The 15,630-nt window shown below is 37.2% G+C and overlaps 1 protein-coding gene and 1 long non-coding RNA gene across 11 annotated transcripts in view; one reads left to right on the forward strand and one right to left on the reverse strand.

Moving 5' to 3' along the window:
• The window catches only part of LOC115209078 (adenosylhomocysteinase-like 1), a 469,217-nt gene that overhangs the window by 206,006 nt on the left and 247,581 nt on the right, over window positions 1–15,630 (reverse strand). For 4 of the 8 annotated variants that reach the window (XM_029777176.2, XM_029777181.2, XM_029777180.2 and 1 more), the window contains one exon: window positions 14,712–14,726. The exons of the other annotated variants lie outside the window; for them this stretch is intronic. In XM_029777176.2, coding sequence (XP_029633036.1) covers window positions 14,712–14,726 — 15 coding nt within the window. The remainder of the gene's footprint in view (window positions 1–14,711; window positions 14,727–15,630) is intronic. 8 annotated transcript variants of the gene reach the window in all.
• The window catches only part of LOC115209079, a 308,087-nt gene that overhangs the window by 29,774 nt on the left and 262,683 nt on the right, over window positions 1–15,630 (forward strand). The gene's annotated exons all lie outside the window — the stretch shown is intronic.

Here is a 15,630-nt window from a genome sequence, read left to right on the forward strand (position 1 = left end):
ATTAATTCAAAACAATATGACTAAATAAGCATTTCTTTTGATGGAGTAATGTGAATGCTGTGTCAGAGATAATGTCTATTCTACTCCTGATACTAAGTAACCTCATGCCAAAGTTATACTCCATAATTATTCAAATCATAGAAACACAACCTGCTTCCTCATCCTCTCTTCAACGATGCACAAAGTTGCTACAAAAACCAAGTCTCACAATCTCATGAACTTTCCAGGCAATCTTACATACATAACAAAATAAAATCTGGACTTCATCTTAAAAGATAAAACTCTCTCCTTCAGATCTTGTTCCACCAGGCAAAATGGTAATTAAAGTGTGCCTTGTATGCCAGAAAATATGGTACTTTGTAAGTTACCTGTCATACGACGGTTAAAACTAGTGTGTGTGTGCGCACGTGCGTGTGGTGCAAAAGTTTAAAAAAAAAAAAGAGACAAGGTAAGAATAAACAAAACAGTTTATGCTCAGGGAAACTGGAAGGTAAAAATCTTTTGTTTTGAGCATATGCTCTTTGACAATAAGAAAAGATGATGAAAGAAAATGAAAAGAGAAGAGAAAAGAAAGTATTTCAATTAGATTGTTACCATACATTGTTTATATATATATATATATATATATATATATATATGTAAAGTATCATCTAAATTATGCAAAAGTGAAAATAACACTGACATCTCATTTTAACAAATATATTTACCAAACCTACATAAAAATATCTTGAAAGACTAAAGATTAAATTTATTCAATAAAATCGCCATTGGCTTCAACAATGGCCTCCAGCTGACTTCAGAATCTCCTGCAACTCTTCTGGACGGTCTCCTGGTTTAAGTTGGTGGAAGCTCCCATAATCCTTGCCTTCAGTTCATCTTTGGTGTTACAAGTTTTGCTGGTCACTCACTCAACGACACCCCACACATAATAATCAAGGGGGTCACAGTCTGGGGAGTCAGGTGGCCAGAGGTTAGAGGTGATGTGGTCGCAGAAATTGTCTGACAGCCATGACTGTGTTCTCCTGTTTGTGTGGCATGGTGCAGAGTCCTGTTGCCAGACATAGGGTCTTCCAGCAGCCACCCTCAGGGCAGTACTACCTCCTCCAGGGTCTCGATGTAGGCCTCTGTGTTGAGTCTGAGGTCGTATGGAAAGATGAATGGAGGCATAACATACCATCACTAGTTATCACTCCAAACATCATGATGTTGACTGGGTGTTTGAATTTTAGCACTTTCGGTTCATGTTCTCAAATTGCATTGTCTTCAGATTGACACCCAAACACTTTGAAATGTTCATATTGGAGCTTCTGGCACGAATGCCAAGCAGTACAGCATGTCGTTCCCAAATTTCTGGCAGAGTGAACTGTGTCACGGTGCTGCTTTTCTCATAGACAGTGCCCAACTGATCCTACTATCCTGTGTAGTCGACAAAATCAAAAACAGACAATGCGCATGGAGAAAATTAAAAATATAGAATGGCAACAATTTACCCATCGCACCCTGTGTAGTATGTATGTATGTATGTATGTATATATATATATATATATATATATAATTTCTTTGACATTCATATTATTCTGTCAAATATAATTCTTATTTATTCACATTGTTTTGAATTAATCATGCATTATTGTTTTAGAATGACATTGTAGAATAGGTATGAGGGATCAGATCTGGCCAGTTTAAACATAAACCAGGCAGAATATTTTGGCCAAATATGGCCAGTTTAAATGCTAAAATTAAGTTATCACTTCATAAAGCAAATGGCAGTGTTATTTGAACAAAACAAAATTCTAAATACTTAGTGTTAATGCTTTAAATACATGGAGTATTACAACAATGGACACCTTTGTTTCCATGCTTGCATGAGAGTCAGACAGAGTTAACTGAGGCTGATTTTCTGCAGCTGGATGCCCTTCATGCTGCCAACCCTTACCTGTTTCCAAACAAGGTAATATTTCATCATGGTCACACACATTTTTGAATAAGATTAGAAACAAAGGACACCGCTTGTATGATGGTGATGTTCCTTTGCAACTATCACACAATGCCAAGACAAGGAGACACACAAACACAGACATACACACGCCCCTTTCTGTTTCCCGTAACAAATCCATTTTTAAGGTTTTGATCAAATGAAGGCTTTAGCATAAGATACTTGACCAAAATCTCATGCAGTAGGACTGACCCCAAAATCTCGGCTCACAAGTGAGATTCTTGATTACATCTGCACCTAGAAATATATCTGGTGAAGACCAAAATGAAGTTTACTCACCACTCCAGGTGTTAGATATACTCACACTAACAAACTGCTTTTTCATCTTTTATCTTCTATGTGTTTCAATCATTAAACTGCAGCCAAGCTGGAGCACCGCCTTGAACTTATAGATGAATGAAATGACCCAAATACTTCTTTTTAATTCTGGCACTGATTCTATCAGACTCTTTTGCCAAACTGCTAAGTTATGTGAATGTAAACATACTAGCCCTGGTTGTCCAGTGGTGGTGAGGGACAAACAAAGACACACACATATATACACACGTGTTATGGGCTTCTTTCAGTTTCCATTTACTAAATCCACTCACAAGGCTTTGGATGACTTGAGACTGTAATAGAAGACTTTTACCCAAGGTGACATGCAGGGGATCTGAACCTGGAACCATGTGGTTTGGAAACAAGCTTCTTATCACACAGCCATACCTTCACCTATGTGTCACACCTGTGAATGCTATTTCCAAACAAAACATTGCATAACATTTTCATATATTTTCCCCAAATAAAGTAGTGTTAATGTAATATCTGAGGCTGTTGTTTTTGTTGTTATTAACGTAGTCTCTGATTAATCTGGTGCTGAGAATTATATTATATTTAAACTAATGTCATCATTGAAATATCTACATATAAATGAGAGCAGTTCTTTAGCTTTCATAATGCTTTCATTAATATTCTAAGATAAAAATATTAAAAAAAACCTGCTACATTGTATGTGTGTGTGTGTGTGTGTATGCCAATGCATATGTGTGAATATGTAATTAGGTTTGTACATATGGATAAGTATGCATGTATGTAAATATGTGAATATGTATGTATATATATGTGTGTGTGTGTGGATATATGTATGTATGTGTGTGCCTATGTAAGTATGTATGTGTGTGCCTATGTAAGTATGCATATGTATGTGTGAATATGTAAGTCGTTATGTATGTGTAGATATGTATGTAAATATGTGAATATATATGTATATGTGTGGGTGGGTGGATGTATGTATGTATGTATGTGTGTGTATGTCTATGCACGTGTGTGTGTGAATATGTAAGTCGGTATGTATGTGTAGGTAAGTACGCATGTATGTACATGTGAGTGTATGTCTCAAAGAAATATCAATTTTAAAATCAACCTCACGATCTAAAAAGAGCATACTATTTGTTTCATATGAATAAGTTAGCTATTGAAAATATATTAGAAACTGAAGTTAGTTTAACCTTTGGCTGTCATTAAAAATAAACTTGCTATAACCAGATTTTTGCAATAATTTTAATGCAAAATCATTAAAAATTGTTATTAAAAAAACTAACACATTATTTATCTACCTAAGAAAGTTTTTTCTTTTCCTCTATCTTCTGATTGTAACCTTAATTACTTTCATCAATTTATTAGCCATTAACAAAGACCTAATGGCCATCCAGGTCTAGATACAACAACAGTTCATAATGACCTAAGCAATGTATTTATTTATTTATTTATTAATTTATGGATTTATTTATTTAATCAATAGGTGCAGGTATGGCTACAGGTGAAGGTGTGGTTAAGACACTTGCTTTCCAACCTGATGCCTCAGGTTCAGTCACAGTATAGCAGTTTCGACAAAGTGTGTTCTATATTCCAGGACTGACCAAAGGCTTGCAAACGAATATGTTAGAGACACCGAGAGAAGCTAATTCTGTGTGTGTGTATATGTATATGGATGTATGGTGTTTCTGCGTACCCTTGCCTTCACATCAATTGATGATCCTTAATGAGCATCACAATCATACTAACGGTGCTGTTCATTTCCTGTCTTCTACAGCAAAATTGCTTGGAAACAGATGAGGGTTGACACCTGGAAGAGCATCCAGCAGCATCCATGAGCTAAAAATCTGACTCAACAAATACCATTTGAATAATGCAAGCATAGGAAAGTGACCATTAAATGATGATATCTGGAACATAAATTAACATGAAATTTCTATGTGAAGTTTTAATTTAGACCATGTTAAAACAGGATGTTTGTAGCTGAGATCCAGGGGCAACCCCAGGCTGGTTTGGCATCAAAAGAGCTACAGTTTTGATAGTTTATCTTCCGATTCTTCTTAACAGTTTATCTGACCCTTAACTAACTATGGCTTGACTGAATGAATGCCTTGACTTGTGAAAGATTAGGGGCACAATCTCTGTCTATTATTTCTCAAAGGAACAGAAAATCACCCACCACCACCACCACCACCACACACACACTATTCTGTGTGAACTACTTTTAACTTCAACTGTATTTCTTTAAATGGTGACATGACTTGCTAGAAATAGCACATATCCTACCATGCTTAAAAAGAAGGACGCTAACATACCTGCAAAAGTGAGTTAAAAAAAGCAAAAAAAAAAAAAAAGCAATCACAATTAGAAAGCCTTTGATTATATTTCTACTCTAACCTGACTGATTATATTGTGCAGATGTGGCTTTGTAGTAAGAAGCTTGCTTACTAACCACATGGTTCCAGGTTCAAACCCACTGCATGGCACCTTGGGCAAATATGTTCTTCTACAGCCTTGAGTTTACCAATCCTTGTGAGTGGATTTGGTAGATGGAAACTGAAAGAAGTTTATTTGTGTGTGAGTGTGTTTGCTTCTGTGTATAAGCCCAACAACCATCTGACAACCAGTGTAAGTGTTTACACTCTAAAACCGACCCACCTTGGTGTCACTTAGCAGTTCAGAAAAAGACACCAACAGTGTCTTTGAAAAGGAACAAAAAAAAAAAAATCTACTGGGGTCTATTCATTTGATTGTAAATTCTTCAAGGCCGTGCCCCAGCATGGCCACAGTCAAATGACTGAAACGAAAGACAGAAGGTGAAGAAAAAGAAATGGGCTAAACAACAAGTGATAAAACAATCTCATATATCCTCCACCTGTGTTCTGGGCACAGTTGCTTCTTCCCTTAACGAAAATAATTATTGATTCTAAAGTAAGTTCAAATTTATGTCAGCCACAGAATATTGATTGAGGTTCTGAGATGGTGCAAAACACTTTATCAGAAATATCTGCATCATAGAATTTCAAAGGTGTAAAAAAAAAAAAAAAGTCTGCTTGCATGACTAAGGCTCCATCTCAACAAAACTGCACCAGCTGCAATTCTTTATTTTCTGATTTTCTTTTCAATCATACAGAAGTGACTGCTTCTTTCTCTCAAAGACACCAATCTCATCAACTACCAACATAATTTATCCTCAAAAAAGGTTTGGTACTACGTTTAAAGAAAAGAGAAAAAAAATTACAATGGAAAGTGGTGGTGGAATGGCTTCCATTGTTTCGCCCATTAGACTGTGGCCATGCTGGGGCACCGCATTGAAGAACTTTAGTCAAACAAATTGACCCGGCATTTTTTTTTTTCTTGTTTTAAACCTGGTACTTATTTTATCAGTCTCTTCCAGTGTTTTACTCGTACTCTGAAAGGATGAAAAGCAAAGTCGACCTCGGCAGAATTGAACTCAGAACGTAAAAACAGACAAAATACCACTAAGCATTTTGTCCAGTATGCTGGCGATTCTGCCAGCTCACTGCCTTAATAATATCAATAATAATAATAATAATAATAATAAATTCAAATTTTGCCACAAGGGCAGCAATTTTGTGTGTGGGGGAGGGGACAAATTGATTACATTGACCTCAGTGTTCAAGCGGTATGTATTTTATCGACCCCAAAAGGATGAAAGGCAAAGTCGACCTCAGTGGAATTTGAACTCAGACCGTAGTAGTGGATGAAAAACAGTTAAGCATTTTGTCCAGCACGCTAACGTTTCTGCCAGCTCACTGCCTTTACAAAACAAGACCCAACCAGAGTCAAGGCAAATAATGATAATTCCCAGAATTATTTGACTACATTTTAAAACTGGAATAAAGTTAGTGTGTTACAAATAGAAAACAAAGGAAAAAATACAATTGAGAGAGAGAGAGAGAAAGAGAGATGATGAAATTCATCTTAATTTGTTCGCTGACCTTTTCCAAAAATGTTTCAATCTAGGTACTTTTGTGTTTTTTTTTTAGGAACAACTGTTTCAATTACGTTCATTTGTAACATAAAAATCAATGCTGAATGATCAGTTGAATCCAAATTTCTTCATTTACTGATTCAACCATTTACTTCATTTAATGCTAAACCTGTAATCTATGCTCAGTGATGGTTGACTAATATGGGACGAAGGGAACACTGCTGATCGCCAGGTAGTCACCATTCCTTAGCATTTATGTTCCATGCTGGCATGGGTTGGATACTTTGACAGGATCCAACAAGTCCAATGACTGTATTGTGCTCTACCATCTACTTCGACATGGTTTCTCTGGCTGGATGTCCTTCCTGATACCAACCACTCTCCTTGTTTATCCTTCCTATAAGAAGAAGAGCACATGCTTAAAAAATAAAACACATTGCCTTCATTTTTCCCATTTCTTGAGCACAATAATCTAAAACCTTCTGTGCTTGCTTGTTTCTTTTTACTTAGCACCAAATAAAAAACACTGGTGATAGTGCCACATAGAAAGTATCCAGAACACAGTAAAGTGGTTGGTGTTAGGAAGAGCATCCAGCTGTAGAAATCATGCCAAAACAGACTATGGAATTTGGTGTGGCCCTCAACCATCCAAATTATGCCAGCATGGAAAACAGATGTTAAATAATGATGTGTATACATGTGCACATATAAACACACGTGTGTGTGTGTGTGTGTATATATATATATATATATATATTATATATATATATATATATATAATGTGCTTCTGTACAGTTTCCATCAACCAAATTCTAATCACAAGGCACTAGTCAATTCAATATGATGCTGGAGCTGAAGACATTTGTCCTAAGTGCAGCACAGTGGTATTTGAACCCTGAACCTAGTGACGGTGACCAGAACAGTTTACATCACCAACAAGTCATTTGATCAGAGATTAGTAGCAACAACAACAGCAACAAGGGTCAACAGAGGAACCCCCTCGAGTACAAAACAAGTAAATATAAGTATCTCAGATAACACAGGTTAACATTTACCAAGGTATGATATTATAAGCAGTTAGAGCTAAACAGAAATCAAATCACATCAGTGCTGCTATCATATCTGTAAATAAATTATCGAAAAATAACAGGATGTCATCATAGCAGAAAAACTGGTTACACAAACATTCTCACATCTGACCTTTCAGTCAGCTGTTGTAACACAGGCAAAAAAAAATTTTAGCGAAGGTCGTTGTACATGGTAGAGTTTGCAAGAACAATGAGCAAAGGACATTGCAGTGTTTAGTTGTTCTTTTATTTGTTTCAGTCAATTGACTGTGGCCATGCTAGAGTACCACCTTTTAGTCAAGCAAGTCAACCCCAGGACTTAGTCTTTGTAAGTTTGGTAATTATTCTATTAGTCTCTTGTGCTGAATCGCTAAGTTGTTTCCATCTACCAAATCCACTCACAAGGTTACAGTTAGTCCAAAGCTATAGTAGAAGACACTTACCCAAGGCGTCATGAAGTGGGACTGAACCCAGAACCATGTGGTTGATAAGCAAGCTTCTTACCACACAGCCACACCTGCACCTATATGCAATGATATTGAGATTTCAAGCTCAAATCCTTCTGAAGTCTACTGTCTCCCATCATCCTTCAACAGGTCAGTAAGACAAGTTACAGTCAACAACCGGCACTCCATCAGTTACAATGACAAGTGTTGCAGTTAATCTGTTTAATGGAACAGCCAGCTCATGAAATTAACATGCAAGTGGCTGAATACTCCATAGACACACTTATCCTTAACGTAGTTCTCAGGGAGATTCAGCAGGACACAGAATGTGACAAGGTTGGCCTTTTAAAATACAACTCATTTTTGCCTGCTGTGTAGACTGGAGCAATGTGAAATGGAGCGTCTTGCTTAAGGACATGATGCACCGCAGGGAATTGAACTCCCAACCTTGCAATCATGAATCAAATCCCCTAACCACTAAGACATGTGCCTCAACCAAGTTACCATCAAACAGGAAGATGAACCTCATCAATATCATCCCCATAATTTTGCAGCCAAAGTTAGGCTGTTTTGTTTAATACCTTTTATTCTATAATATTTTGAGAGCTAGATGCTCATTCTGTAGCCAACCATCAGCTATTTTTCAAGTAAGGGATTTTCTTTTTCACTCCAGAGGAATTAGAAAGTGGACCCTTTGTTGATACATAGTATCAACACCCATCCCCATCACCTGTTACCATAACAGCACACACACACAAACACACATTAATCCATGCATATATATCTATGTACATATGTGTGTGGACACATCTATGTGCATGTGAGTGTATGTATATTTGTGTCTTCTTGACTTGACATCATGTGATAGTTGTAAATGAGCATCACTGTCATACAAGCTGGGTTATTCATTTCCAATATCCTGCTTAAGTATGCCATGCCATGATGAATTATCTTACATGGAAACCAAATTGAGTTGGTGACAGGAAGAGCAAACAGTTAGAGAAAATCTGCCTCAGCAAATGGCCCAACTCGCACAGGCATAGACAACAGGCATTAAAACAGTAATGGTGATGAGCATGCATAAAACCACCATCTGAACATGGTCGATGCCAGTGCCGCCTGACTGGCTCCTGTGCCAATGACACGTAAGAAGCACCATCCAAACTTGATTGTTGCCAGGCTCGCCTGACTTGGCTCCCATACCAGTGGCACATAAAAAGCATGAACCAAATGTGGATGAAGCCAGTAACCCAAGACTGGCTCCTGTGCTGGGGGCACATAAAAAGTACCATATGAACGTGATCATTGCCAGACCCACCTTACTAGCTCCTGTGCCAGTGACACATAAAAAGCACATACTACACTCTTGGAGTGGTTGGTGTCAGGAAGGGCATCCAGCTGTAGAAACATTGCCAGGCCAGATTGGAACCTGGTGCAGCTGCTGGCTTTCCAGACCTCAGTCAAACTGGCCAACCCATGCTAGCATGGAAAACAGATGTTAAGCAATGATGATGTTGATGATATACACTGCCCAGGTGTCAAAACCATAATGATATCAGTAGGGCAGCTGATGATGGATGCATGTTGGATTGTTTGTATGGCTGTTTTTGTATATGTGGAATAGCATGAGCTGGACAGTTCAACAAGAGCTGGCATGTGGAAGAGCATCACTAGGTTCTGTCGTCTGTTTTGCATGGTTTCTACAGCTGGGTACCCTTCCAAATGCCAACCACTTTACAAAATGTACTGGGTACTTTTTATATTATATTATATAAGGGAGTTACTTGATTACATCAACCCCAGTGTTCAAATGGAACTTATTTTATTGACCTTGAAAGAATGAAGAGCAAAGTCAATTAAGGTAAATTTGAATTCAGGATGTAAAAAAACTGGCAGAAATACTTCAAAGCATTTTGTCTGAAATGGTAGCTTACTGCCTTGATGAGAATAAAAAGAATAATAACAACAATAGTAATATAACAAATCACAACAATAATTCATACACACATGCATATGTCATGCCAAATAAGAAAACAAGAAAAATAGATATGGATAAAAAAAAAAAAAAAGAGGCTGTTTAAATGTTAGCAGAAAGGCATCAATTCATAAAGGAAAATCAAAGAAAAACATGCCAGAATAATGCCAGGATTCAACAGAGGAGACAAGAAGTCTGTGGACAATGCAATTGGAAAGAGTGATACAAGGGTAGAAGAGAAACTTGTAGAGCCATTTTGCAAACCATCTCATTAGTGTAGGACAAAATACAATTCTAAAAGTGAATTTGTAAATGTAGAGACAATTAAATACAGTTTTGAGCTAAATTCCAATGCTGAACAAATTTTGCCTTTAACAAGGTTCTTAGTAATAAGAAAAGATAACAAACACACAGAAATAAATTGCCATTCAATCCCATGCTGGTTGGAGGGGTTGGGTGGTCAACCCAAGGCTATAGTACAAGATACTGCAGCAGGAGACATGTTCAAGATACCACACAGTTGGACTGAACTTCAAACCACATGTTTAGGAAGATAACTTCTTCCCCACACAGCCATGTAGATATCATCATCATCATCAACATTTTAATATCTGGTTTTCCATAGGCCAGAAAAATTCACTGAGGTAGATTGTCAATAGCGGTATGCTCTTCTTGCAGCTAACCCTCACCTGTTTCCAAGCAAGGTAACATTTTCCTTTGTACTTGGAACAGTATAATACCAGCCATGTTTCTATGGAAGAATGCAAGCATATGGTACATTTGTCTACACAAGGTGTGATTTCAAACAGACATACATTTCATAGCTACATGTACATATATACGCCCATAATGAGTTTATGCTATACACATACAGGCTTCTTTCAGTTTCCAGCTACCAAATTTACTCATGAGGCATTGGTCAACCCAGGGCTAGAGTAGAAGACACTTGCCCAAGGCACTGCACAGTGCGACTAGACCCAAGGCAACATGGTTGCAAAACAGACTTTTTAACCTTAAAGTTATGCTTGCACACACACACACACTATATATATATATGTAAAAGATTGTCTCTCTGTGTGTATAGTGTTCACAGGGAGGTGAAGCAACCACGAAGGTATCATGTGTTGGCAGGATACAGTAGATATATCTACAGTATCCTACCAACATACGATACCTTCATGGTTGTTTCACCTCCCTGTGAACCCTATGCAATTGTACCTAGACATTTTCTGGCCTCCTATGTGTTGATATGCCTGGATTCCAATGAATCCTTCAACTAATCTCTCTCTCCATATCTATGCGTGTGTGTGTGTGCACATGTATTATATAAATACATATATACACTCACACACATGCACGCACAGCACACCCACACACGTGTTCAAATGTCAAGTATGATATTAGATGTAACAGGAATGAAAAACCTAAATTGTCAAATCACCTGAAAAGCTGAAGCTAAAAGGTCAGCCCTAACACTCACCCTTAACTTTTCAGCTGGATAAGTGCTGCCACTGCTGCTGATGATGATGATAGCAGTAGATAAAATCAGCCAGAAATATTTTTAGGGATGTCTTCTAGTATCAAAACTAATCCAACTTTCTCATATTTTTGTAACCTACAAGTATTTACCACCACCACCACCATCATCATCATCATCAACTGCCATATCATGTCAGAAACTTATTAATTATATTCTTTCCCTCTAATACAGTGGAAGTGGTTGTCTTGGATGAAAGGGATACTAGCGTCCTTGCATTACCCAGTTGATTTAGGGAGTGAGAAATAGAATGGAACAAAACTGAAAGGCAAAGTTGACTTCAGCAGGATTTGAACTCAGTAAACAAAGTGCCAGTACAAAAACACTGTAAATAATTCATTTGGTGCTCCACTGATTCTGTGGATTGACTGCTCTACATAAGGACTTAACAGGCTATTACGGAACAAAACACATTTCCTTTAGAGATTGATAGAGTTAAGTACTGGTTGAGCACCAGGGCCGATGTAATCGACATTTTCTACCCCAAAAGTGCTGGGTTTGTGTCAAACTTTGAAATCAATATTTTCATCATCATCATCATCATCATTTAGCTTCCATACTGGGATGGGTTGGATGGTTACACAGGAACTGATGAGTAAGAAAACTGCGTATGGCACCTACAACTTCTTTGGCATGGGCTCTTTGGCTCAACGCCCTTCATAACACTAACCTCTCTACAAGGTGTACTTTGTTTGGTGGTGGTAGTGGTGGTGGGGGTTCTGTGAGACTAGCACAAGTGATGATTAGGTTAAAGGTTACATTGTCGCAAAGATGATTCAATCACAAATTCTTACTGAATCATCTTTGCATCAACTTGCACTTCCTTGCAACAATGTAACTAATCAAGATATCCATGGCCTGAAGAGTAGCCAGCAGTATACACCTCGCTTGGATTTTACCACTTCTGAGGTTCCACTCACTATGAAACATAGTGGATTTTTCCTACTTCACACCATAATTCTTGTATTCTTTTTCACATACTTGGCAACCCTCGTCGCCTACTGTGGAATATAAAAAGAACTTTTTCCTGCTCATTGTTCTTCGATAACAAAAAATAATCCGCAACCTTCCATTTCAATAAACTACTATTGTTCCCAAAAGCCATTTCTTTTTATATTTACTACAGATTGCTCGAAGCTAACTTTCTCCTGACACCTTGATTCCTGGATCTTACATTTATATATATGATTTAATGTACACAGTATAAAAATACAAGCTACCAATAGTTTTTTGCTGTGGAAACAAGTGTTTGGACAGATTTTTATAACATGCCTTGTATCTCCAAACAAACTTCAGGCAATAATGGAGACAAAAGGTATGTTATACAAACCTTTCTATACATAAATTTCCACAGCCAGAAACCTATTAGAAGCTTGTACCTTTACAGCATGTGAATTAAATGATGTTTATCTCTCAATGGATGGCGTACATTTATTGGTGATTTTACCTTAATGGAACAGTAAATTGTATGTGTGTAGTGAAAAAGTGACAAAAAATACAACAAAGGTGGAAAATAAACGGGGTTGGTATTAGTTTGATGCTCAGGAAATGAGAATAAAAGAAGTTCGAACATCCACTCTTCTTCAGAATGGTAGGACAGAGAAATAAAATTGTGTGTGTATGGTTGAAAACTGTACAAAAAAATAAAAGACAGAGAGAGGTGACAGAATAACAAACAAGGTGTATTTGTTTGACACTCAGGAAAAATGGAAGAGTCTTTGATGTTTTGAGCCTAGAAAGAGGAATGAGGTGAGAAAACAGATTGGAGAGAGAGGGGGGAAAAAGAAAAACACGTGTGTGTGTGTATGTATATATATATATATATATATATATATATATATATATATATATATATATATATATATATATATTGTACAATGAAGGCAGAAACCAGAAATGTAAATGAAGAAATATAATAAAGAATTTGTTTCTAGCAAGCTCTGTTCATTTACAAGCAGCTGAAGAATAAATTAATTCAGAGCAACAGAATGATTTAAAGCAAGAAACATCACTGACATTACCAGTTCTATATATCTAAGAGTGTGAAAGCTTTGGTGTGATTTACTGGAATATCTCTATCTTCACATATAATACTATATAAGACTCTGTGTGTGTGTGTGTGTGCACGTGTTGGTGTCAGCCAGCTGATATCTTATGCTATTATTCATGTTGTAACGATTTCAATTTAAATATGATAACTTTTAATATAAGGTAATATGACGTGGGTTGGGTAGGACGTTACTCAGTAAACATTTGTGTTGTTTAGTGATAAACAAAATGAGATTTTCACTGAAGCACAAGCTGACAGATAGAGGAATTACACCAGTTGAGCAAGTGACAAGCAGGTATAACTTTTAGCCAAAACTTAATCCATGCAGCAATTTACCAAGGACATGTGGCAAATTGGATAATTTTGTTATTTACAATTGTTATGGCATGTTCATTTATTATATATTACTATCACCATTTCATTCCATGTTCTGTGCTGATAAAGGAGGGGTGATGTGAAAGCTGTGTGCTGAAAGGAATTGTTTGGGGTTGGAATAATTCCCCCCTTGAAATATGGGCATTTCACACATCATCCTTAAACAACCCTTATTCAGGGACCATTTGAGCAGGATAAGCTACTTCACCTGAAGAAAATTCTAACTGGGCCCCACCTGCAAGTCATGCACTGTCTAACTTGATATGAGATCACCATGTCATGCACATTTGGCCATGATGCATGTGCCTGATGTACCCTTACTGGACAAGATACTCATGATAGGTATATCAGGTTTTGTATATTTGTACCCCAGCGTTACTTTGATGGCATGTGCTGCTCTCTCACTCAATAATAATAATTCCATAGTTATATATCAGTCTTCATAGATTCAGTAAAAGTAGTTGTACTTAAGGAAAACAACCAGCACTGTATAACAATACAGAATACTATGTTATACACAATATATACATGTAACCCTTTAGCATTTAAACTGGCTATATCCACTGAAATACAACCTGTTTTGCATTCAAACCAGCAAGATCTGGCCTCTTAAACCTACCTCACAATGTCATTCTAAAAATAAGCAATTACATAATCAAAATTTCGAAGCTATGAGATTATGCATGATTAATTCAAAACAATGAGAATAAATAAACATTGCATTTGACAGAATGCTGAAGGATTAATATAAAATAAAATGATAATATCAGACAATATGAATAAAGAAGTAAAATAGAATTTATAGAAGTGGTAAAAGAACAAAAGAGAAGGAAAAGAAACCGTGTGGCAATGTTACTTGCACGAAGCTAAAATGGAACTGAAGGAGAAGAGTAAAAAAAGAGAGAGACAGAGAGATAACTGAAGGATCTGAGAAGATGGGAAAGAGATATTGGAAGTCCATCATTCTACAAGAATAAAAGGGGTATCATGCATCATAACTGTGCATTGTTACTTACACATTGCATCTTGACCTGGATGGAATTGCAAGCAGGAAAAATAAAATATACAACTGATAATAATGGGCAAATACTGTCTCTGAGTGCAATAAAAAAGATAGTTTTTGCTTTTATGGTAAGGTTCATTTAGGGAGTTAAAGCTTAAAGCTAAGGGTCAAAAACATTGTAGGTAAGATATAAGATTCTGCAAATATATTCTTTTTTTTTTTAACTGCAAATGTGAGAATTCATTAGATACACACACGTGCAGATACACACTCAAAAAGAAGGCATTAAGCTTAACCCAAAAAAATTTTCAAGGATTTCACAAACTGAAATTTCTGTAATGTGTGTATGTCTATATAGGTGTAGTCATAGTTGAATGTTTAAGAAGTTCGCTTTGTGACCATGTGGGTTCAAGTTCAGTCCCACTGCACAGTACCTTGGGCAAGTGCCTTCTGCTACAGCCAAGATCCGACAAATGTTTTGTGGATAGTAAGATGACCATTTCATATACATCACCATTATCATATATGCACGTGTTAAGAGAGGACCTTGTACATCCTCCACATCACTGAAAGTGGACTAACAGTTCCCAATAAAATAAGAACTGTGTGAACTGTCAGGAGCAGGTGACAGTGTTGGTTGACCGTATGGGTTACTGTGTTAGAGCAACATGTGTTGGTTTAATATCATACCTACATTCAAGTAGTGTAGAGTGCATTCCATGTGAACATAATTCACTGATTGGTTGCCACCGGCACAGGTGCCAGGGGAGGCTGGCAACGACCACGATCGTGCCGGTGGCACGTAAAAGGCACCCACTACACTAAAAGAGGTTGGCATTAGGAAGGGCATCAAGCTGTAGAAACACTGCCAGATCAGACTGGAGTCTGGTGCAGCCTCCTGGCTTCCCAGGCCCAGTTGCACTGTCGAACCC

This window comes from Octopus sinensis, linkage group LG3, assembly GCF_006345805.1.
Source record: "Octopus sinensis linkage group LG3, ASM634580v1, whole genome shotgun sequence".
NCBI classification, from domain to species: Eukaryota; Metazoa; Mollusca; class Cephalopoda; order Octopoda; family Octopodidae; genus Octopus; species Octopus sinensis.